Genomic DNA, 23,006 nt, shown 5'->3' with positions numbered 1-23,006 from the left:
TCAATCTGGACGTACCTGTGTGCGGCGGATGCGTTTCAGGCAAAATTAGATGCTGGAATGTCAAGGCCAACACGCTTTCAGAACCCAGCCATCTAAAAAAATAAAAATAACGGGATACTTAATTTATTTTCACACATCATTTTCAATTCAACTAGCCAACTGCCGTATTCGAACTTCAAGATATTCACAAGAGACGACACGTACTAGATCCATTCCAGATACGTTATAGTTTAGATTTCAACTAGTTCTCTTTTGCAGCGCAATTTGGGCAACAAATGACACTTTTACGTTAGATAAGTTAGATATCTATTAGATGTGAATTGGATCTCTAAGCCATATCTTGTGGAAATCGTTCAAGCGTATTGTAATGTCAAATTTGACAGGTTAGATCTTAAACATATCGTTATCGTATCTTGGTGATGTCTAAAAGATATCTAATAGATGTCTATTTCAAAATCCGAATCTGGCCGTAAGTCAAATCCTGAACTTTAATTACATCCTAAGCGAACTAAACTTTTGGCGACCATATAGATCTCAATTCTTTTTCCGGCGAAGTCAACAACGACGCATACCTGTTTTTAATATTGAACTTGGCTCTCATTTCTCATCTATGTTTTTGATGGAATGAATACTAATTATACTTGATATCCATAAAGTTAAGTTGACGTCCTAGGTTGTCCTATAGAAACTTGGCCTGTCTGATCTCGAAAGCAGGTTCTTATGAGTTTTTAATTTAGTAGATAGTGAATAAGCTTTATAATATTGTATAATAAATTAGTGAAATCGACTCTTACCTTTCTGACGTTGCTCTAATGTAATATTGCGGCGGTAGAGGTTCCGTGATGGGTATCGTTATTATGAGTTCTTGTGGCTCATTAGTTATAACCTAAAATATAACAAATTTAAGGACAGGATTAATGCTAGGCGATGATGACTAGATTCAGGGATCTTCATGACTATAAATGTTTCTCAGAATGATACTGCTAATCAATTATTACTATTAAGTACTCGACAATCCACCATACTATTTCCGTTTAATGACAGTAATGACGTAATACAATGAATGTAGAATTAAAATACTCTAAACGACTCATAAAACGTTACTATAGAAGTATAGATAATAAATGTATCCCTAACTACCATAAGACAATAAGAATATACTTGATGATTTCATTGAACACTTCAAGGAAGATAGACCGGATTGTTTTAAATGGTCGCTTGTTTACATGACAATATGAGATGATATTAAAATGCATTTTTATTGCATAATTAAAAGTAATAAAGTTTACTCACTTGTTTCTTTGTGATAAGGAAAAACTCATTGTAATACATAATGTCATTGTCGGGGTCCTCCACCCATATCCAGAATGCTTCGGGCGCTTTTCCGTGATATTTATCGTTCCATCTGAAACCACAGCATTAAACGTTCGTCAGTTACCATCACAGTCACCACTCATATTGACAAAACATTTTCTACGGGCTATTTTTTAAACGGATAAGCTTTTCCCGCTGTCTTATCATCTCGCTACATCGGCGGACCTAACACACACACGTACGCACACTTACGTACGAATTTACAAGTGCGACAGAGAGGCAACACGTCGAACGTGGTTCGCGGTAGGCACTCTAAAGTTGCGAACTCCCCTAGGAATAGGCAGTAGGTTTTGCGAAAGCGCCATCATCTAATCTTAGAACTCAAGGGGGAAAACTAAGCCTTATTCAGCTTTGCCAAATGACGGGCAACTTGTCTATTAAGGTTACTAAAGTGAGCTCAATTCAACATCGTCACATGGACAATACAATACCGTGTCTTACAGTGGCGGCGCGGCAAACATATCCATAGCCAAGCCGGGGAAAAATTTGGCTTACATATTTCCTTTACAACTCTGCTACTACAACGTCCAAAACCATTCAAGCCGGTGGGAATCGGCTTTTATGGACGCGCCGCCACTGGTGTCTTACCAAGTAACCAAGAAAGGCTCACTTGAAATTAGGCGTGATTGTGAGTCGTATCCGCAGCACGGTTCTCGTTATGGGGTGCAGGCTGGCTTCCATCTCCAGGAGAGGGAATTCGTCGGCGCACTTCTTTAGGTGCCGGGCTGCTTTTGGGTTTCTTATAAGGTCACCTTGAAGAGAAGACAAAAATTATTCATGTTTCTCAATAAAATAATGAGAAACTTTCGGTTTAAATCTGGTTATATGCGCAATGGTAGGCCGACAACGCGCCTACGCCCCGGGCACTGGCCCTTTTTAATGTAATGGCCATTGAGGGTCATGACGTTGATGTTTTCGCAGATCATGTTGGTGAATTTTGCAGAAAATTTCTCCTAAGTTTGAATATTATTTTATGTGTTTAATTTATTTTATTGTTATTTGATTGCTCTTTTTAGGGTTCCGTAGCCAAATGGCAAAAAACGGAACCCTTATAGATTCGTCATGTCTGTCTGTCTGTCTGTCCGTCTGTCTGTCCGTCCGTATGTCACAGCCACTTTTCTCCGAAACTATAAGAACTATACTGTTGAAACTTGGTAAGTAGATGTATTCTGTGAACCGCATTAAGATTTTCACACAAAAATAGAAAAAAAACAATAAATTTTTGGGGTTCCCCATACTTCGAACTGAAACTCAAAAATTTTTTTTTCATCAAACCCATACGTGTGGGGTATCTATGGATAGGTCTTCAAAAATGATATTGAGGTTTCTAATATCATTTTTTTCTAAACTGAATAGTTTGCGCGAGAGACACTTCCAAAGTGGTAAAATGTGTGTCCCCCCCCCTGTAACTTCTAAAATAAGAGAATGATAAAACTAAAAAAAATATATGATGTACATTACCATGTAAACTTCCACCGAAAATTGGTTTGAACGAGATCTAGTAAGTAGTTTTTTTTTATACGTCATAAATCGCCTAAATACGGAACCCTTCATGGGCGAGTCCGACTCGCACTTGGCCGCTTTTTTAATGTAAGGGTTTCAATTTTGATTATTTTGATTAATAAACTATATAATGACCTGACATGTTTATTTTTATTTTTTTATTGTTGTAATTATTTAATTCTAATGTATGTTTTATATTTTTTTCATTTGTTTCACATTGTTTATTTTACTTATTTATTTTTTTGTGCTCGATTCTATGTATATGTCGTAGATGTAGGTAACATATACGTAACAGTCTCATGTAAACGTTTTGGTGTTATACTGTAAGTTTATATTGAAATAAATGAAATGAAATGGTAGATCTATGCAGAGCGATTTTAGAATTTCAGGACTGTCAAGTGAACTAGTCCCATGTATAGCCAGCTTAATGCTTAATACTTAGGAAAACTCGTTTTAAACTGTTTTTTGATCAGGTACGTATACGATGTGCTCGAGCACGTCGATAGGTAAGCAGCTATACTGCTTCATGTCACCCTAGAAATCCGACTACTGTAACTCGAGCGTATTAGCGATGTTGAGTAGTATGTAACGTTATACAGAGTGTCTCATTTAAATCGGTCAGTATGGGAAAGTCTGAAATTATAAGACATACGAAGATCTGTTCTTAGGAACCATGTCATCGATTTTAATAAGCAGAAAAACTGCATTCATACATTAAAAAAAAACCTGTACTCAGCTCGGGAATCGAACCCGGTTGTTTTGAAAAAAATAAACTTGCACTATTTCTATTTAGATATTCATTGTGTAGTTCTTAAGCAGTAAATTTTACTATGAAACATGATGTCTAAAATGAATAAAATGCACTGTTTTCATATTCTTTAATTTATTTTAGCAAGTGTTCGAAAATGACCACCGCCTTTTATTATTTTGAGTACAGGTTTTTTTTAAATGTGTGAATGCAGTATTTCTTCTTATTAAAATCGATGACATGGTTCCTAAGAACAGATCTTCGTATGTCTTATAGTTTCAGACTTTCCCATACTGACCGATTTAAATGAGACACCCTGTATAGTTGATGCTGATAAAGTTAGCTGACAAGTTGTAAATCTTATTGCAACGAGACAAGGATTACCTAACGTCGAAATACGTGTTTCTGAGATAGACCGAAACTCATACCAAGTTCCTTCCAATCCATATCCCGGATCTGATCGGGCTTGAGCATCGGGTACTCGATATGCTTGAGCACCTCGTTGGGGAAGCAGTTGAACTGGCGCATGTCGCTGTAGAAGTCCCACTGCTGCAGTTCCAGCATCTTGGCCATCTTGAGGTAGAGCGCGGCCATGTACGCGTTGTTTTTGCGAAGCGTGATCTCGAACAGGGCGCGGATTATGCGCACCGCATTCTGAAAAGATTGTACTTGTGAATGGAAAACTTTGTAATGGATCTAAACTAGAGATGCCACGAATATTCGGCAACTATTCGGTATTCGGTCTATTCGGCCACTTTGCCGAATATTCGGTATTCGGCCGAATACCAAATATCAGTTGCACCACTTGCACCTACTTAAAAAGAAAAATTGCACAATAAAAATAACCAAAAAATATGTATGTATATTTCGAATGTGTTCTTGGAAAGTTGTTAAATACGAAGACCATTTTTTGAGCATTTGTTGGTTAAAAAACATTTTATTTTTATCATGAGCCTGATTTGTTTGACTTTATTCATAAATTCTGTTCAACAAAAATATATCTTAGCTAACGTCATCTAACGTTGAGCTTTGTTGGCGATCAGTTTTCATAATAATTGTGACTCAAAATGTTCGCTTGTCATGCCGAATATTCGGTGTTCGGCCGAGAGAGAGGCCGAATATTCGGTATTCGGCCAAAACCACTATTCGGGGCATCTAAACACTCTAGAATATACTCAAGAAAACGAGACTAAACTCAAAAAATACCTAATAATTTCAATATTGCATTGTGACATTTTTTGAGGCTTTGTTGTAAATCTCAATATAGCGTCCACACGTACACGATTTAAAAGACAGATCGGCGAGCCAATGTCCTTCAATTTTATTTCTGCGGCCACACCACAATTTAATCAGATTGTGCGTGAAATTGTCCCATCTGGACTGGTCTTTGTGTGTTTAGTATGGTAATGAGAATCATAGACACCATCGATAGACATACCTGGCTAATATAGTTCAAATCCGACTGTAGCGACGACCCGTTGACGCGGCCCCTTGACAAGTAAGTCTGCAGCAGGATGTTGATTTTCCAGTGAATATCCTCAGGAGCGTCCTCTATTCGTAATTCGCAATACTGATCCTTGAGGTTCCACAGTTCTGTGAGTTCTTCTTTACGCACCTATGAACATATTTTTTTGGTAAATCAGTGTAAGAGATAACCTTCTGGCACAATCGAACGATCAGAAGTGAGGTTGCAGGTTGTGTCCAAGGAAAATTCCGAGCCTTTATTCGGCCCGAAAGACCAATATAATGCGCTGGAAGCGCTGGTGGCCTAGCGGTAAGAGCGTGCGACTTGCAATCCGGAGGTCGCGGGTTCGAACCCCGGCTCGTACCAATGAGTTTTTCGGAACTTATGTACGAAATATCATTTGATATTTACCAGTCGCTTTTCGGTGAAGGAAAACATCGTGAGGAAACCGGACTAATCCCAAACGGGCCTAGTTTACCCTCTGGGTTGGAAGGTCAGATGGAAGTCGCTTTCGTAAAAACTAGTGCCCACGCCAATTACTGGGATTAGTTGCCAAGCGGACCCCAGGCTCCCATGAGCCGTGGCAAAATGCCGGGACAACGTTATTATTACGGTGACATAGTTACAGGGGTTGGTACAACCGGCCTATTAGTGTCCACAAATTTTCTTTATTTTTAATCATCTGTGTGAAAACGCTTACTTACTTTGAGTTGCTGGAAATCTGAGCACCTTGTAAGCATCTCTAAAACGTATCCCTGTGTCATGGATTTGCGAACCATAGAGTTGAACACCTCCATAGTTTCGTAGGTTATGTAGTAGTGGCTGGCGGTTCGGCCCAAATCTGTCAAAAGAATGGGACGTTAACATAGAAGGTAGGAATAGAAGTGGTATACGCGTGCCTCCGTGAGGGACAAAACATACGCAATGCGACACTATGATTATTTGTTGCTCACCATAATCCATACTCATTTATGGTGGGGAATAAAAAAAATGTGAGACTGTGACAAGGACAAACAATAATAGCGCTTTCCCTACTACTCCTACTGAAAGATACATAAGACTATCCCGTTCGGTAATTTCCCCCCACCCTTCATGCCTGGTCCAGTTAAAATACTAGGTTCATGGACGTTAACATGCATTACCCGACTAACTAAGGAGGGTTATGCTTTTATTACAGACATTTTAAACAAGTGCCTAAACGCGAAGGACAAAGAATTACATAACTTAAGTAGCAGAATTGAACAATTAAGTTATTTTAGATGTTGCATTCGTTAAGGAAGAGGCACACAGTCTGCCTCACTCTTACATTTACAGTCTTAGGGCGCATGGTCATTAAGCCCCCTCCAGACTATGTGCGTGAATCGCGATTTTCCCAGACTGCGAACTCGACTCCGCACTCGCGTTCGCGGCTTCGCGTCGCGATTCGCGCACGAGTGTGGAGGGGGCTTTAACATCGCCATCTTGTACAGATTATGTACTCTGCAGCGAATTTCTCGCTCTTACATATATAGATAACAGTATGTTCTAGTCGAGTCGAAAGTAGATAATCTCAGTCTCATATTGCATACCTGTAATGTTGAGATCCCCAGTCCGCTCGTTGTACCTTATCATTTGTGTTTTGTCGAGCGTCATGGCCGCCGCTGTGATAAGCTGCCGACGTTTAGTCTCCAACATTGGTTCTTCTTGAACGTCGCCATAGGTTAGGCCATATACCTATTGATTTAGAGCAAAATTACACTTTATGTTTTAGAGAATATTGATCAGTTTGGGCTTCCCCTTAAGTAATGATAATAATTATAGACTATAGTTTTTATTTTGCCTCCCTCGAATGCGCGAAAACTAATGACCACGGGAATGAATCCTAGTTAGAAAAGTATATCTCGTATTCTTAAACTCAATCGTTGAGTCATTTTATTCGGAGCTATTTTCGAAAACTGATTAAAAAATATGTCTCGTTTAATAGTTTAGCGGATTTAGTATTACATACCTGTGGATTGATCCTCATGCGCACAAATAAGTACGTGTAACTCAGCCATTCTACTGCTTCATCTATATTAGTGACAGTTCCTAACGCCACCTGCGATGAAAGTTTCATTAGATATATATCTATTGAGATTATGCGTGCCAGATACGTATTGCAACCCACGCATTATGTTATAGGTACGCAAGTAATGTGACATCTGTCATATAACTTCATATTATACAAACACCGGGTGCACGCACATTTCTACTTTCGATATTGAGAATGACAATGGGCAAAGATGTGTTATGTTTGCTGATTGCCTATGACATAATGTTCGATTCGATTTAGCGCTCAAGGTTACTTCTTATTACAATGGTTATTTCTAAAAGTTAAACGTTTTTTGCTACGAACTTACCTCAGCGTTCAAGTTATCAGCCAACAAATTGATAAAGTTGCTCTCAATCGGGAATTGATTGGTCATCGACTTGAGGTAATGCGTGAGCTTGTCGTGGGTGGTTATAATGATGCCCGTGCCCGACTTGTCGAACTGAGGCCGCCCGGCGCGGCCGAAGATTTGCAACACGTCCAGAATACTGAGGTCCACGAATGTGCCGTGACTCTGGTCGTAGATTTCTGTACCCTGTAGAAATCATGTTGTTATTACTGGTCAAAGTTTTATAGGTCAGTCATTGCAATTATTTAGAGGTGAGACTTGACGGATGGTTCCAGCCGGTTTGATTTTTACTATATCTATTTGTAAATACTATTATAAGTCAAAGTAGAAAATCTGGTTTAAACCATCTGTCCATCCTAAAAATACATAAAATTCAACCCTTACCCGTTTTAAGAGGTGAAAATGAAAGCTGTACTGGGTGCGTAGCCAACATGCCAATCGTTTACGCTCCGTAGCGAACGAAACGCAACGATCACTGTCACACGGAAGAGTGATAGAGAGACACAAAGCGTTTCGTTGTCGTAGCGCAAGCGATTGTCACCTTGGCTACAACTTTTAAAATAGTACCAACTACGATATCGTGAATATACGATACACAATACAGTTCAGATGTATGTACATGTTATGGCAGTTTTTTGTCCTTAATCAATTCGCCATGGAATAAACGACGCAGTACCATGATTGGAGCTCGTTTCGCGCTATGTTGCGATTAGTTATACCGCTTTATTGCTATAAAGCGGTATAAGCGGTAAATTGTGCATGCTCACATAATATATGAAAACATTGATTGATAAAAAACCAGCATTGTAATAAATTTAGCAAGATTTTGCACCTACCCTTATAATAACTGCATGTGCGGGCAAGTTTACCCCCCAAGCTAGAGTGGACGTGCACACGAGCACCTTTATGTAGCCTTCAGAGAAATATCGCTCCACCATGTTCCTAGAAACAGATAAAATATTGCAATATGCTATATGACTAATTTTCATTTATGGTATCAATCGATCGGGTTTGTTTTTAGGATTAAATGTCTATATGGGACCCATTGCATTAAAGTAACACAAAAGTCAAAAATTGTAGTCAAAGGCCGACAGTCGTGCTTCACTCGCGAAACGCCCTATACAAAACGGCAAGGGAACGTGACGTCAAGGTCTCTGGGAGCCCATCTTGTAGTATGGACAAAACAAGAAAATTGCGTTTTTGTCGGTGAAATATTGCGTTTATGTATATAGTTGCTGTAGAATATTTTTTTGAATGGAATGTAAGGAATCAAATGGTACCCTTACTTTTATCGTTTTTGGAAGTAAAAAAAAACTTAAATTTTAAAACTTTCAGGTCCTGTATTTTTGTAATTTTTCAATATTTTATTTTAATATCCACATTATTGTGATAAATTGCTCGTTTGCTATCTATTTTACTAGATTTTGTTATTAAATTCAACATGTGTCATCATCCCTATTTAAGTAATTGTACTATGTACTGCTACTTGTATTCCAGTGAATGCGGCGAGTAAAGTCAAGACTACACCAGAGATTAAACTATAATATAAATGTATGCTACTTCAGTCAACCTCAGTACTTTTGTACCGAGACTGACAGAAATAGCAAGACAAGTTCGTACGTTTCCGTGAAAATACGATGGAAAATAATTCTATCCTGCATCTGTAAATTGCGTTAAGTCTTACCTATCACTCCGCAGCATGCCAGCATGGTGGCACGCGAACCCAGCCGCAAACAGCTCACTCAGCACCTTATTAGGACTGCTACTAATAGCTTTTTTAGCCTTCAGGAAACCCCCCGAGTCCTCAGGCTCGAAGTGTTTCAGGTGTCCCTTCTTCTGGGCCAGCTCCTTTAGGACCATAGCGGTGTTGTGCGTCGCGTTCCGCGCGTGGACGAACACCATGACCTGGTGACCCTTTTGAACCATGTCGGCTGCTTTATCGTAGCATATGTCGTTCATTATTTGTATCTGTCGATATTTTATTGTGATTAGGAAAGGTTTTACGAATACATATATCCACTATATCTTTACATTCGTTTGAGTAAAATTTGTTTTATTTATAGCTCCGTACCCCAATATAACAATTAGAAAATACTTAATAAGATAGTATGTATAATTTGTTTGATACTTCTGAGTTACATTGTGTAATATCCCTGCAAAGTAGCATGACGTAATGCCAATGCAATAAGACATACTTAAACTTATGTGACTAGACAATAGCCAGTTACGAGCACTGATTTCCATATCGTCCTTATACTGCGAATAGCACTATATAGTTAATTGTTCAAGGTAATTATAGTTCTTCGAAACGAGATATTAACTCATTTCAATTGATATTTTGCATGTCAGAACTATACGAGATTATGAGTGTGCATAAATTTTGTCATTCGTTTGACGTAGGTTATGTAGACGGTTAGTAAAATAATGCAAAGGTTGACTGTATGTTACTTTTCTCAAACATGCAATGAAATGTCGTCGCTCCGGGCGTTATATCAGGCTTCGAAGTATCACGTTTAGGGCGGAGCAACTTCAGAGAACTGTAAAGGAATTTCATACGAAATTGAAGGCCTAGGCCGGGAAGTAATTTTTTTTTAAATTCTAATGTAAACATGGGGTCTGTGTCCATGAACAGACTAAACAGCCGAATTATATTTTTTTTTTATATTTTTGGTGAATGAATGGTTATCGGACCAAAATATCCGTGTTAACGCCTGTTATACACGAACGTACTGATATTAAGAATACGAATCTGTATGATTCAATGTGTTGATGAATAAATTTAAAATTTAGTCTATACGTAAGTCACCAGAGACCATAGACAATATTTAAAATCCTCTGCATTTATTTTATTTATAGAAATTGAGATTCTTATTATCAGATTGTGTATAATGGCCCTAATAAGGTCTATTCGAACACTACACACGCGAAATACGGACGACATCCGTAAAAAAAAAACAATTATGGCGGGATTGGAAGGAAAATTAAAAAACTTTTGTTGTGAAGTTGGATTTTTATTATAAAGATTATAAATTTGTTTTTTTGAGTGGTGTGTTTTTTTATTTCATTGCATGTTTGAGAAAAGCACTATACATGCCTAGCCGTGAAAAGGTCTTGCCGGCTTCGTATCACTATCCGGCCTCCCTACGGTCGGCCGGCTATACCTACTCACCCGGCAAGCCCTTCTTTCCCGGCGTCTGCAGTAATGTACTATTTTAAAGGGTCAAGTTTTTGTCGCGTGGCACATAACTGAAATTATTGAATTGATTTGTCTAGAAGTGTATGTTGTTATCGATTATCAGTAGTCTGTACAGTCACCTGCAATAATATATTACACAACGAAGGCCGCAAAAATATCTGACACAATCTTATTTGTAGAGCCATCCCATGTCCCATATTTTCGAGAGAGGCCTTCGAAGAGTAACATATTATTGCAGGTGCTACACTCGTTATGTAAAATAGAAGTACTGTTAAATTGGACACAATTAAGATACTTAAAATGTACCTGTCTAAGATGTGCCCCCCCTCCGCTGCCGACTTCCTTCACCCCCACAAACTGCTGCTCCAGCGGGACCGGCCGGAACCTCGAGTCGAAGAAGAACAACCCAATGTTCGGGTTCACTCTCAAGAACCTGCATGATAATACAAACGTATATGTCAGCGGCCGATCGTAATATCCGCCAGATCATGAAATTCCTAGGCATATCGTGAAACGTGAAAATAATTGTCTCGTTCTTGAGTCGACGCGGGGCTCCTATTTCTGAACACTGGCCTTCGGGCATCTGAAGCAACCGAACCGGTTCGAAAGGTGGAATCTTGAGCGTTGCGAGGGTTTCAAGGTACAAATTTGGCAAAATTTGTTTAACAGGGGGTTAAATAAATTTTGTCACTGAGTGAAACACAAAATTTATCACCACACCAACGCGAGGAATACTAACTGTAAAACATCAAATAAAATCAAACCAAATCAAATCCAAATTACCGTTAATTCTATTTAAGTTAGCTATGTCATGTCATGTTTTGTTTTTTCTATTTGACTTAGCTATGTGTGTATATTATTATTTCTGATCTCTGTATTGTTGTGATCTCTGTGATTTTTAAAATTGTATTTGCATGCATTTTTATGTGTTTTTATGCAAATAAATGATTGAATATGAATATTAAATATTTATATAATATATATAATATATTTTATTAGACAAGCAACATGGCTCAAAAGGCTGTGAAACATAAAAATTAAAATTACAACTAAAATTAAAAATTAAAAATACAGAATAGATTACAATAAGATATTACCTACTAAAATATAATTAATTGATTTAAGGGAAACATGTCACAAAAATAAAATAATAAAAATAATAAAGAGCTACCCCGTGGTACTAAAGAGCTCCTCCTCATAGACATGACCATTTGCCAACAAATCCGGCGGAACAAGGAGGCCCTCTCGGCCGCTTGGATTGACTATAAGAAGGCCTATGATTCGGTGCCTCATTCATGGCTGGGGAGGGTCTTAGAGTTGTATAAAGTTGATGCAGCTTTGAGAGCCTTTCTAAGCGCATGTATGAGGCAGTGGACCACAGTCCTTCGTCAACCAGGAGGCGGGGATGACCGCCCTGGCCCGCAGGATTTCATAAGGATTGAGCGAGGAATATTTCAGGGTGATAGTCTGAGTCCCCTATGGTTCTGCCTAGCTCTGAATCCCCTCAGCACCCTGCTGAAGGATTTGGGTCTAGGTTGCCGGCTTCGGAGAGAGGGTGAAGTCATTTCTCACCTTCTGTACATGGATGACCTCAAATTATTTGCACCAAATAACCAAGACTTGAAGGAGCTACTGAACACCACCGAAGTCTTCAGTAGTGCCATCAACATGGAGTTTGGTGTCGATAAATGTGCGGTTATGCATGTACAGCGGGGGAGGGTTGTAAATTCAACAAATTTACAACCTTCTGAGACAATGTCTTTCAGATCTATCTCTGAATCAGAAACCTACAAATACCTTGGTATGTCACAGTCGTTGGGTATTGAGGACGAGGGTATTAGACGGTCGGTGAAGGAGCGCTTTTTCAGTCGGCTCACAAAAGTCCTTAACAGTCTTTTGTCAGGAGGCAACAAAGTGCGCGCCTTCAACGCCTAGGTAATGCCCCTACTCACATACTCCTTTGGCATACTAAGGTGGACTCAGACCGAGCTGGACGCCCTGGATCGGAGGGTCCGATCACTGCTCACCGCACATCGCATGCTACACCCACGCTCGTCGGTTATGAGATTGTACATCCCACGGAAATGTGGAGGCCGAGGCTTCCTAAACGCCAAGGATCTCCACAACCGCGAGGTGTACAATCTCAGGAATTATTTCCTTAACAACGAGTGTGGGATGCATCGTGATGTGGTGGCAGTAGACAGGAACCTCACGCCGCTCTCCTTGGCAAACGAGAACTGGCGCAAACCTGTGGTACTAAGTACTGCGGATCGCAAGGCGGCATGGGAGAGTAAGGTGCTACACGGGCGGTTCTACAAGGCCCTCACGGGACCCGATGTGGACCTGCTCGCGTCGGTGAACTGGTTACGATTCGGGGACCTCTTCGGAGAAACCGAGGGTTTTGCCTGTGCAATTGCGGACGAAGTAATGATGACGAACAACTATCGGAAATATATCCTGAGGGACGGTACGGTCGACATTTGTCGGGCATGCCGCCGTCCCGGAGAGTCACTCAGGCATATCATTTCCGGTTGTTCTCATCTTGCTAACGGCGAGTACTTGCACAGACATAATCTCGTAGCCAGGATTATTCACCAGCAGCTTGCTCTTCTATACGGTCTTGTGGACCGCGAAGTACCGTACTACAAGTATTTACCTGTGCCGGTTCTCGAGAATGGCCGTGCCACGCTCTATTGGGATCGATCTATTATCACTGACAGGACTATTGTAGCCAATAAGCCTGACATTGTGATAATAGATCGAGCGCAACGCCGGGCCGTGCTCGTTGACATCACCATCCCCCATGATGAGAATCTCGTGAAAGCCGAGAAGGACAAGTCCAGTAAGTACCTAGACTTGGCTCACGAGATAACCGCCATGTGGGATGTTGATTCGACGATCATTGTCCCGATAGTTGTATCAGCGAACGGTCTAATAGCGAAGAGTCTCGACCAACATCTTGAGAGACTCTCGCTAGGTGGTTGGATCAAGGGTCGGATGCAGAAGGCGGTGATCTTGGACACGGCGCGGATAGTCCGTCGGTTCCTCTCTCTGCAGCCCTGACCACCGGCAGCTTGGGCCTTGCCCCGCTGCTGGCGGCACCCTAGGTTAGGTTTTTTTATAATATGTTTATAAGTATTTTGTATTGTTTTTGTAAGTGTTTTTGTATTTTATTTTTATATCCATATTATAAATTAACCTAACTTAAGATGATAAATAAATAAAGAGAAAAATAATAATAATATCATTTAAAATAATAATTAAAAAGTCAGTTACATAGTTCTCTATTAACCCACCGGGCAACATCCAAATAGTTGGGCAGCGTCGCCGAGAGCCCGACTATGCGGATCATGTTTTGGCTGGACTCGACTTGGCGGAGGGTCCTCGCGACAATCGCCTCCACTATCGGCCCCCTGTCCCCGTGGAGCAGGTGCACCTCGTCGATAATCAGCAGCTTCACGATGGACGCGAGCTCCGTGTCATCATTTAAAAGTCAATTAATAAGACGCGGTGCAAACGCCTAGCTAGCTTTATCAACTCACCGGGCAACATCCACATAGTTGGGCAGCGTCGCCGAGAGCCCGACTATGCGGATCATGTTCTGGCTGGACTCGACTTGGCGGAGGGTCCTCGCGACTATCGCCTCCACTATCGGCCCCCTGTCCCCGTGGAGCAGGTGCACCTCGTCGATAATCAGCAGCTTCACGATGGATGCGAGCTCCGTGTCATCATTTAAAAGTAAATTAATAAGACGCGGTGCAAACGCCTAGCTAGCTTTACCAACTCACCGGGCAACATCCACATAGTTGGGCAGCGTCGCCGAGAGCCCGACTATGCGGATCATGTTCTGGCTGGACTCGACTTGGCGAAGGGTCCTCGCGACAATCGCCTCCACTATCGGCCCCCTGTCCCCGTGGAGCAGGTGCACCTCGTCGATAATCAGCAGCTTCACGATGGACGCGAGCTCCGTGTCGGCTATAATGAAGTTACGAAAATTTGGAAATAATTTTCAACCAGGGGGCCGTTTCTCAAAAGCTTGTAATACAATTGGAAGTCCCTTTCTAACAAAAGCTGTCAAAAAGTGACATCCGCTTGTATTACAAGTTACACGCTTTTGTGAAACGGGCCCCAGAACGCCCCTATCATGTGCATTGTGCATAAGTTAAAGCAAAAACTCATTCATTTATAACATACGTATGTGAAGTTGTGCACTAAGAAAAATCGTACTTTAAGTTTGACAGCTGAAGATGGCGCTGTACGTGTTCATAATGTTTTGTGGTAACTAAATTGCGAAACATTAACTTTTGACAGCCAGAGTTACTGCATAATTAACTATACAGCGCAATTAAATTCGAAGCACGAACGTCTTAGATTTTAAACATCTAATGAGTCTACTTAGGGCCCTAGGTACTTTAGTCAGTAGTGAGCCTGCCTATATGAAGCAGGAGTACCGGGTTCGAATACAGGGTGGCTAAAAATAACTGTATTCCCGTTGCCAGGAAGGTTTTTATGATTAAACGCGAAAAAAAATGGTGAATTTTTTTTGGCTGTTTCTTACCGTTTGGCTGGGGCTCCATTTTCTATGGGAGGGTAAAAATTTTTTTTCCATTTCTGGGTTGGTCCCATAGTAAAATTTTCTCAGTATAATCCCAAAACCTTACTGGCAACGGGAATGCAAATATTTTTTAACCACCGTTTATATCGTCAAGTACCCATAGTACAAGCTTTAAGTTCGAGGCTAGGTTGATCTGTATAAGATTGTCCCCAAATATTTATTTTATATCTAATCAATTAATCCTTGTTTATCCTTTTACTCACTGGCTCCCTTCCTAGTGACGACGTCCCATTTCTCCGGGGTGGTGACGATCATCTGCGTATGCTGCACCTCCGTCTTCGTGAGCTTCATGTCGCCTGTCAACTCGCGCACCGCGATCCCCAGCCCGCGCAGACGCTTGCCGAAGCTGGCCGTCATTTCAGACGCAAGCGCCTTCATGGGGGCTATGTAGATGATCTAAAAATGGACAGCAGTGCCCTGTTTATCAAAAGCTTGTAACTTGTAATACAAGTGGAAGTCCCTTTCTAACAAAAGCTGTCAAAAAGGGACTTCCACTTGTATTACAAGTTACAAGCTTTTGATAAACAGGGCACTGATGTTAGTAAAATAATAAGATTCTCGTAACATTCAGGTTGGTTGAACTAGCCTACCTGACCTACCACGCAAAATAGGTGAGCCGTTGAGTTGCGGAAATCTGCCCGTGTTACAGTACAGTAACATTCGTCCAAGGAAGAATAAATTGTGGATAGGTACTTAAACAGTGTGAAATAAACTAACTAAGGTTTATTCCAATATTGCTGAAGATGCTAGTGCGATCTCAGCCTAGCCAAGTTGCCATACAAGATCATGAGCATATTTATTTACTTTGCGGTTTTTTCAAGACTCAAAATAGGGATTCTGAAACATGTTGAGTTTTATAATTTGATTTAACTCGTTAAAACATTTCACCCGCATTTACCACGCTAGGGAAGGATTCCAAACGACTCTCTCTACATTATTTTAAGATATTTTAACCATCAATCAATCAAATTTCAATGTCCTAGGCTGTGCTTTGTAACCAATGAATTATTGTGATTTACGAACGTTGAGTTCTAAATACGATGGTAAACAGACTAGTCTGTTAAACCTTTGTTGTATTGTTTTTTAAGTTGGCAGTACATTAATGACCATGATTTATTACTTATGGTCATAAACATTGCTATATAAATGCTAAGACTTAACAACCAGCCACATAATCCAACCGACTTCCAAGATGAAACTGGCTCTCATTCTTTGTAAGTTAAACAATTTATGATTTATATTATACGTGTATATTTATAATTCGATTTATATTGAGTCTATATCCTTATTAACCTGAGTCAAAAAACAATCTTATCTTTAGTCAGTCTGTGCCATATCAGACATACATCCAGTGTCACATTTCATATCTCATCATTGCATTTAGAGAAAAAATGGGCTGTTCTTAGGTGTACGCCAACTGGTCATATAGTCGCCAAGTCACCTGTCGTTGTAATAAGCTGAAGATGCACCATGGGAATCCCTGGGTCCGTTCCTTGAAAGCATACGAAATGAAACGACGCTTAACGCTTAGTCAAGTGTGTCCCTAGAATTAGATTTTTTTTACTGGATTGAAAATACATTATTTGATTGCAGACTATGAACGAAATTCAAAAATCCTATTCAGTTAGTTTCATGTCATGATATTATAAAAGTATATTTTTAATTTATCAGTATTTCTAAGTTTGTTATAAGTGTTATAACGGCCCTTACGAGACTTCTATCGTATGTATCGTCTGAACTAATTAGTTTATTAATAAACACAACTTGTTTGATGATTTTAGAAGAAACTGCATTTTGTCCACAGTCGCTCTGTTGGGCATGGTGCTGGGTGCCTTCGGGCAGCTGTGCGGCTGCCAGCCCGACCCGATGGGCCCCCTGTGCGCCAGCGATGGCAACACCTACGACAGCGTGTGCGAAATGAACTGCAAGACCGCGGGCAGAGGCGTTTACAAGGTCCGCGATGGAGCCTGCCTGTGAGACCAAAAGCAGTGTCAGATGACACTGTGATTAAAGATCCTGTTGATTTTTGCTTCAACTATCATTTATTGCTTTCTGAAAATTTTCTTTTCTTAAATACTTTTTGAGATCTATTCGCGTTGTACTACTTATTTTAAATGTATTTTTGATATTTACTCACCTATTTCTTTTGCGCAATAAAATGTTTATCATTTATCTACTTCTTTTATTTAAATTGATTTCACTTAGTTTACCTAATTTGATATTAGTAGGTGATCTATGATGCAGCCCATTGACCGCATGATGCTAGAACGTGCAATGTATTAAATCTCCTTAAAAACAATTCTGATTAATACCTTCACTTGTAAAACAGATGCAGACGGCGACTTATTATGTTAACCTTATATTTAAAAACCTATCAAATGATGAGCTCATTTTTTTTCTAATATTAAAGCACAGTAAATAACTATTGGTAACTTTCGTGTACATTTCCTTTTCTTCACAGAGCTTCCTTAAGTTACCTAATAATTATATGAACCAGGAAAATTTTGTTTACATTCATAAGAGCTACGGTTCCTTAATCGACTACAGAGCCTCATTAGAAAAATACAAGCAAGGATGTATGTTAACTAAATTGATTTATTATAATTAGTAACGGGCTAACGAGTAAATAAAAATTACAAGCAACGGCAATAAGCTTACTATGAGGAGGGTACTCGCTCATGTGACTGTGTATATAAGTATTATCAGTCCAATAATTTGGCTTAGTTTCTCGCTGTGCTTTCAGTAAACAATATGAAGTTCATGATTATATGTAAGTATACCTCAAAGTTGTTTTTGTTCTTTGTTCCTATATTTGTGACATCATGTGTAAACGTCGTTTAACGCATAGTGCCAATGAATCTGTTTGTTGATTCTTTCTCAGAAATTTATTTTTTAATACTTTCAGATAATATTTTTTTCCGTTTACGTTTCATTCGATTTAAGAGTCACAAGCAGGGATGTTGCGGATGCCGATTTTTTGACATCCGCGGATGCGGATATTTAAAGGCTCACATCCGCGGATGCGGTTGCGGATGTCAAGATAGGTACATAAAAAACGTCAAATATTACATCTTAGTAATTTTTATTTCTCAAAACCGGCCAAGTGTGAGTCGGACGCGCGTTCCAAGGGTTCCGTACATTAAGTCCCACTCACAATTGACTGCTCATTTATAATAGGTTTTTTTGGTTAATGACTAAATTACCTAGCAGTCTAGCACTCGGCGTAAGTGCTAGACTGCTAGGTAATTTAGTCATTAACCAAAAATGCTAAGACGTTCCTGTACCGACCTGTTCCACATCCGCATCCGCATTAAACTCCGCATCCATTTTATGCGGATGCGGATGTTGAAAATAATGCGGAAGTTCCGCGGTTTCCGATGCGAATATTCGCAACATCGCTGGTCACAAGAACCCACCGCCTAAAAGCCGCCCTTATACAATCGAAGTGACATGCTGAAATAATATGAAAGAGGACATGAATATTACAGTAATATAATTTATTAAATATATATCTACTTATATCTGGTACTTACCATGACATAACTTTTTGTTGCTAAATATTGTATGTAATAAAAATAATGGAGCTAGTAGAAATTACGTTTGTGTAACTTCTACTCACTCTATAAAAGTATTACAATTTCTAGCAACGATAACGAATAGGTACCAGACATAAGTGAGGATTTTCATAAAAGTGTACAGTCCGCTAACTCACAGAATGACCTTCGTTTTTCAGGTAAAATCGGACGTAATCGCGTAATAGAAAATGACAGCGTCTTACTGATTTAGTTGCAATCCAACACCCAAAGAGTGCAGTCGTACCGAGCGTAGCGAGTGGGTCGAAAAATGGAATCTTGAGCTTAACGAGGGTTTCAAAGCACGAGGGTTAAACAAAATTTGCCCCCGAGTGAAACACAAAATTTTTCACCACACCAACCCGAAGCAAATATTAAATGTAAAATATCAAACAAAATCAAATCCAAATGAATGTTATTAAATATTTATCATCCAAAATCATCATTTAAAAGTCAATTCTACCAGCAAACATAAGAAAACAACTCAAAATTTGCATTTGATTACTTTGCCTCACATGTGAATAAAATGCAACTTTGCTATCAGTTTTTGAAGTGCAAAGTAAGCCTTTCCGAGCTGGTGTGGTAAAAAAACTTTTTGAGAGTTAATAAGAAAGCAGAACAGCAGTATCACCTTCGCGTGTTACCGCCGATGCCCGACGTATCTTTCTAAAATCCGAAGGTCATTCTAATAAGTAGTAAGTTTTTTCGAAAAACTAACAACTGTAGGGTTAGTTCGACTCAGAGTCACGAAGACTAATGATTCAAACAAAAAAAAGTGTCCCCAGTTTTTCATACAGATTTTGGGTGTCAGTTTTCTGATGGTTCATACAAAATGTATGTGAAAATGCGTCACAAAACTGACCTATTTGGTACACTTTTTTCCCCTTTTTAAATGGATAGTCTTCGTAATTCTGAGTAGAAATAACCCAAAATTTTAGTTTTTGGTAAAAAGCAAAAGGTACACTTATAAATAACAATATGTGTATGGGTATGTGAAGTATGTTTTTGCTGAGTTTCATGTTATTTCAGCATGCGGTTTTATAATGAGAGCTTCCGTTGCTTTTCAACGGATAGGTTCTTGTGCACTTCTTGTGACTCTTAAGTTTGCTTATATGTAATATGGGGAGGGATCACATTGTTTGTGGAGACTTCCTTAAATATGCCGCTTACAATGCGTACATCAGCATTCGTAGGCTGCCCAAACTGGGTTGGAAGATATAGAGCTAGAAATATTATATCAAAGGCGGACTGACGAAAACTCGAACGACGAAAAACTAAAATTTTTATTTTTTGTTTTTAGTGATTTTATTCGGATTAATTGGTGAAATTATCTGTCTAAATGATCTCATGATGGACTCTTCTGTTCGCTCGCACAACCACATAAAACGTTTGCATGGCTGGAACGATGTTGCATGTCGTAAGAGCTGTCCGCGGCCGCATCCCCCGTACAAACCGTTCTGTGCCACTAACTATCGCAATTATCTCAACGAGTGTCTGATGTCATGCGACAGCCGTGGCATCGGTCTCTACAAGAGGCACGACGGTCCATGTTAGGTTGAAAAACTTTCTGTGTGTGTGTGTGTGTGGCTAATAAACACCTACATATGTGCTGTTGTTTTTTTATCTTGTACCTTTAAACGAGCAGTTTCGTGGATCTCGGAACTTCCGGCATATTTTTTGAAATTCTGGCTACAGAACTCAAGTGGAGTTCAATAGCAATGGCTGATAATAATGTAAACGAATATGACAGATTTTGTAAGCATTTCACATTTACAACCTAACATTTTTACGAAGGTGTGGACAACATTGAAATCTTAATAATTAACTTATCTTAAACGCCAAAGATCTCTACAGCCGCGAGGTGTGCTATCTCAGGAATTATTTCCTTAACAACGAGTGTGGGATACATCGTGATGTGGTGGCAGTAGACAGGTATAGTTTGTAGCTTTCTAATAGAGCCCGAAGGCTAATCCTATTGTCTATTGTTAAGTAAAACCGCTCGTGCCACGTGCCACAACCACCTGCATAAAAAATCGGTACTTTGGTTACTGAGTGCCGGCGAGTCTAACGCTACAGAACCAGTCTAAAATGTGTCATCGAGATGCGTAACAAAGGCGCGTTATCGGAGAGCGCACCTATACTGGTTTTTTGAGCGTTGGACTAGCCCGAGCTCAGGTGCCAAATAGAATAATTAGGACCCTTTTTTGCAGGTAAGTAGCACGTGCGGTTTTACTTGAACAATAGACAATAGGATAAGCCTTCGGGCTCTACTAGAAAGCTACAAACTATACCTCACGCCGCTCCCCTTGGCAAACGAGAACTGGCGCAAACCTGTGGTACTAAGTATTGCGGATCGCAAGGCGGCATGGTAGAGTAGGTGCTACACGGGCGATTCTACAAGCCCTCACGGCACCCGACGTGGACCTGCTCGCGTCGGTGAACTGGTTACGATTCGGGGACCTCTTCGGAGAAACCGTGGGTATGTTTGGTTTGGGCAATAGGGATGATGACACATGTTGAATTTTATAACAAAATCTAGTAAAATAGATAGCAAACGAGTAATTTATCACAATAATGTGGATATTAATATAAAATATTGAAAAATTACAAAAATAGTTTAGTTTTTTTTTAACTTCCAAAAACGATAAAAGTAAGGGTACCATTCGCTTCCTTACATTTCATCCAAAAAAATATTGTATAGCAACTATATACATAAACGCAATATTTCACCGACAAAAACGCAATTTTCTTGTTTTGTCCATACTACAAGATACCATACCCTTGCCGTTTTGTATAGGGCGTTTCGCGAGTGAAGTGCGACTGTCGGTCTTTAACTACAATTTCTGACTTTTGTGTTACTTTAATGCAATGGGTCCCATATAGACATTTGATCCTAAAAACAAAACCGATCGATTGATACCATAAATGAAAATTTGTCATGTAGCCTATTGCGGACAAAGCTATGATGCCGAACAACTATCGGAATTATATCCTAAAGGACGGTACGGTCGACATTTGTCGGGCATGCCGCCGTCCCAGAGAGTCAGTTACTCGTAGGCATATCATCTCCGGGTGTTCAATAGGCTACATGACTAATTTTCATTTATGGTATCAATCGATCGGGTTTGTTTTTAGGATCAAATGTCTATATGGAACCCATTGCATTAAAGCAACACAAAAGTCAAAAATTATAGTCAAAGTCCGACAGTCGTACTTCACTCGCGAAACGCCCCTCACAAAAGGATAAGTGAACGTGACGTCAAGGTCACTGAGATCCCATCTTGTAGTATGGACAAAACAAGAAAATTACGGTTTGTTCCGTGAAATATTGCGTTTATGTATATAGTTGCTATACAATATTTTTTTGGATAAAATGTAAGGAATCTAATGCTAAAAAAAAACTTAAATTTTGAAACTAAGGTCCTGTATTTTTGTAATTTTTCAATATTTTATTTTAATATCCACATTATTGTGATAAATTGCTCGTTTGCTATCTATTTTACTAGATTTTGTTATAAAATTCAACACGTGTCAACATCCCTATTATATCCTGAAGGACGGTACGGTCGACATTTGTCAGGCATGCCGCCGTCCCGGAGAGTCAGTTACTCATAGGCATATCATCTCCGGGTGTTTAATTCCTACCTTAAACTTGTTCTTCATAATGACGTTGTTCTCGATGTGCTGCTTGATCTGATGCACCACTGTCAGCAGGGCTATGTTGGTCTTGCCCGCGCCCGTCGGTGCACATATGAGCAGGTTCTCGTTCGTGTTGTACGCCGTTTGGAACACTACCGACTGGATGCGGTTCAATTCTTTGATGTTCTCGAATGCCATTTGGCCTATCTGAAAAAGACAGATTACAAATGAAACTGGTTCTACTATTTATTGTCAGTAGAGATGCAACGGATAGTTGTTTGGCCGGATACCGGATATCCGGCCTGGACACAAGCCGAATATCCGGTATCCGGCCGCCGGATATTCGGCCGGCGGAACTTTACCTATATTTTGAGTTTTGCAGGTGAACGTTCGCGCAGACACATTTCTAGGATCGTAACGAGTTTTATCACTTTTATAAGAATAAAAGGCCGAATACCGGATAGTAACCGGATATCC

The 23,006-nt window shown here is 39.8% G+C and overlaps 2 protein-coding genes and 1 long non-coding RNA gene across 3 annotated transcripts in view; 2 read left to right on the top strand and 1 right to left on the bottom strand.

Moving 5' to 3' along the window:
* Window positions 1-23,006, top strand: part of LOC134647389 (uncharacterized) — a 251,895-nt gene that overhangs the window by 53,495 nt on the left and 175,394 nt on the right. The window lies entirely within an intron of this gene.
* Window positions 1-23,006, bottom strand: part of LOC134647620 (activating signal cointegrator 1 complex subunit 3) — a 49,137-nt gene that overhangs the window by 19,785 nt on the left and 6,346 nt on the right. Inside the window, exons 8-23 of the mRNA XM_063501981.1 lie at window positions 22,536-22,736; window positions 15,522-15,714; window positions 14,492-14,678; window positions 11,010-11,136; window positions 9,192-9,475; window positions 8,344-8,449; window positions 7,469-7,693; window positions 7,078-7,167; window positions 6,659-6,803; window positions 5,795-5,931; window positions 5,064-5,240; window positions 4,054-4,279; window positions 1,985-2,126; window positions 1,294-1,405; window positions 795-886; window positions 16-92 (exon numbers count right to left, since the gene is read on the bottom strand). Of these exons, the coding sequence (XP_063358051.1) occupies window positions 16-92; window positions 795-886; window positions 1,294-1,405; window positions 1,985-2,126; window positions 4,054-4,279; window positions 5,064-5,240; window positions 5,795-5,931; window positions 6,659-6,803; window positions 7,078-7,167; window positions 7,469-7,693; window positions 8,344-8,449; window positions 9,192-9,475; window positions 11,010-11,136; window positions 14,492-14,678; window positions 15,522-15,714; window positions 22,536-22,736 (2,521 nt within the window). The remainder of the gene's footprint in view (window positions 1-15; window positions 93-794; window positions 887-1,293; window positions 1,406-1,984; window positions 2,127-4,053; window positions 4,280-5,063; window positions 5,241-5,794; window positions 5,932-6,658; window positions 6,804-7,077; window positions 7,168-7,468; window positions 7,694-8,343; window positions 8,450-9,191; window positions 9,476-11,009; window positions 11,137-14,491; window positions 14,679-15,521; window positions 15,715-22,535; window positions 22,737-23,006) is intronic.
* LOC134652990 (uncharacterized) lies at window positions 16,374-17,490 on the top strand. Its single transcript, XR_010097228.1, has 2 exons — window positions 16,374-16,532; window positions 17,123-17,490. It is a non-coding gene; the product is annotated as an uncharacterized LOC134652990 (long non-coding RNA).

This window comes from Cydia amplana, chromosome 1, assembly GCF_948474715.1.
Source record: "Cydia amplana chromosome 1, ilCydAmpl1.1, whole genome shotgun sequence".
Taxonomy (NCBI): Eukaryota; Metazoa; Arthropoda; class Insecta; order Lepidoptera; family Tortricidae; genus Cydia; species Cydia amplana.
This window is presented reverse-complemented; position numbering and strand designations above follow the sequence as displayed.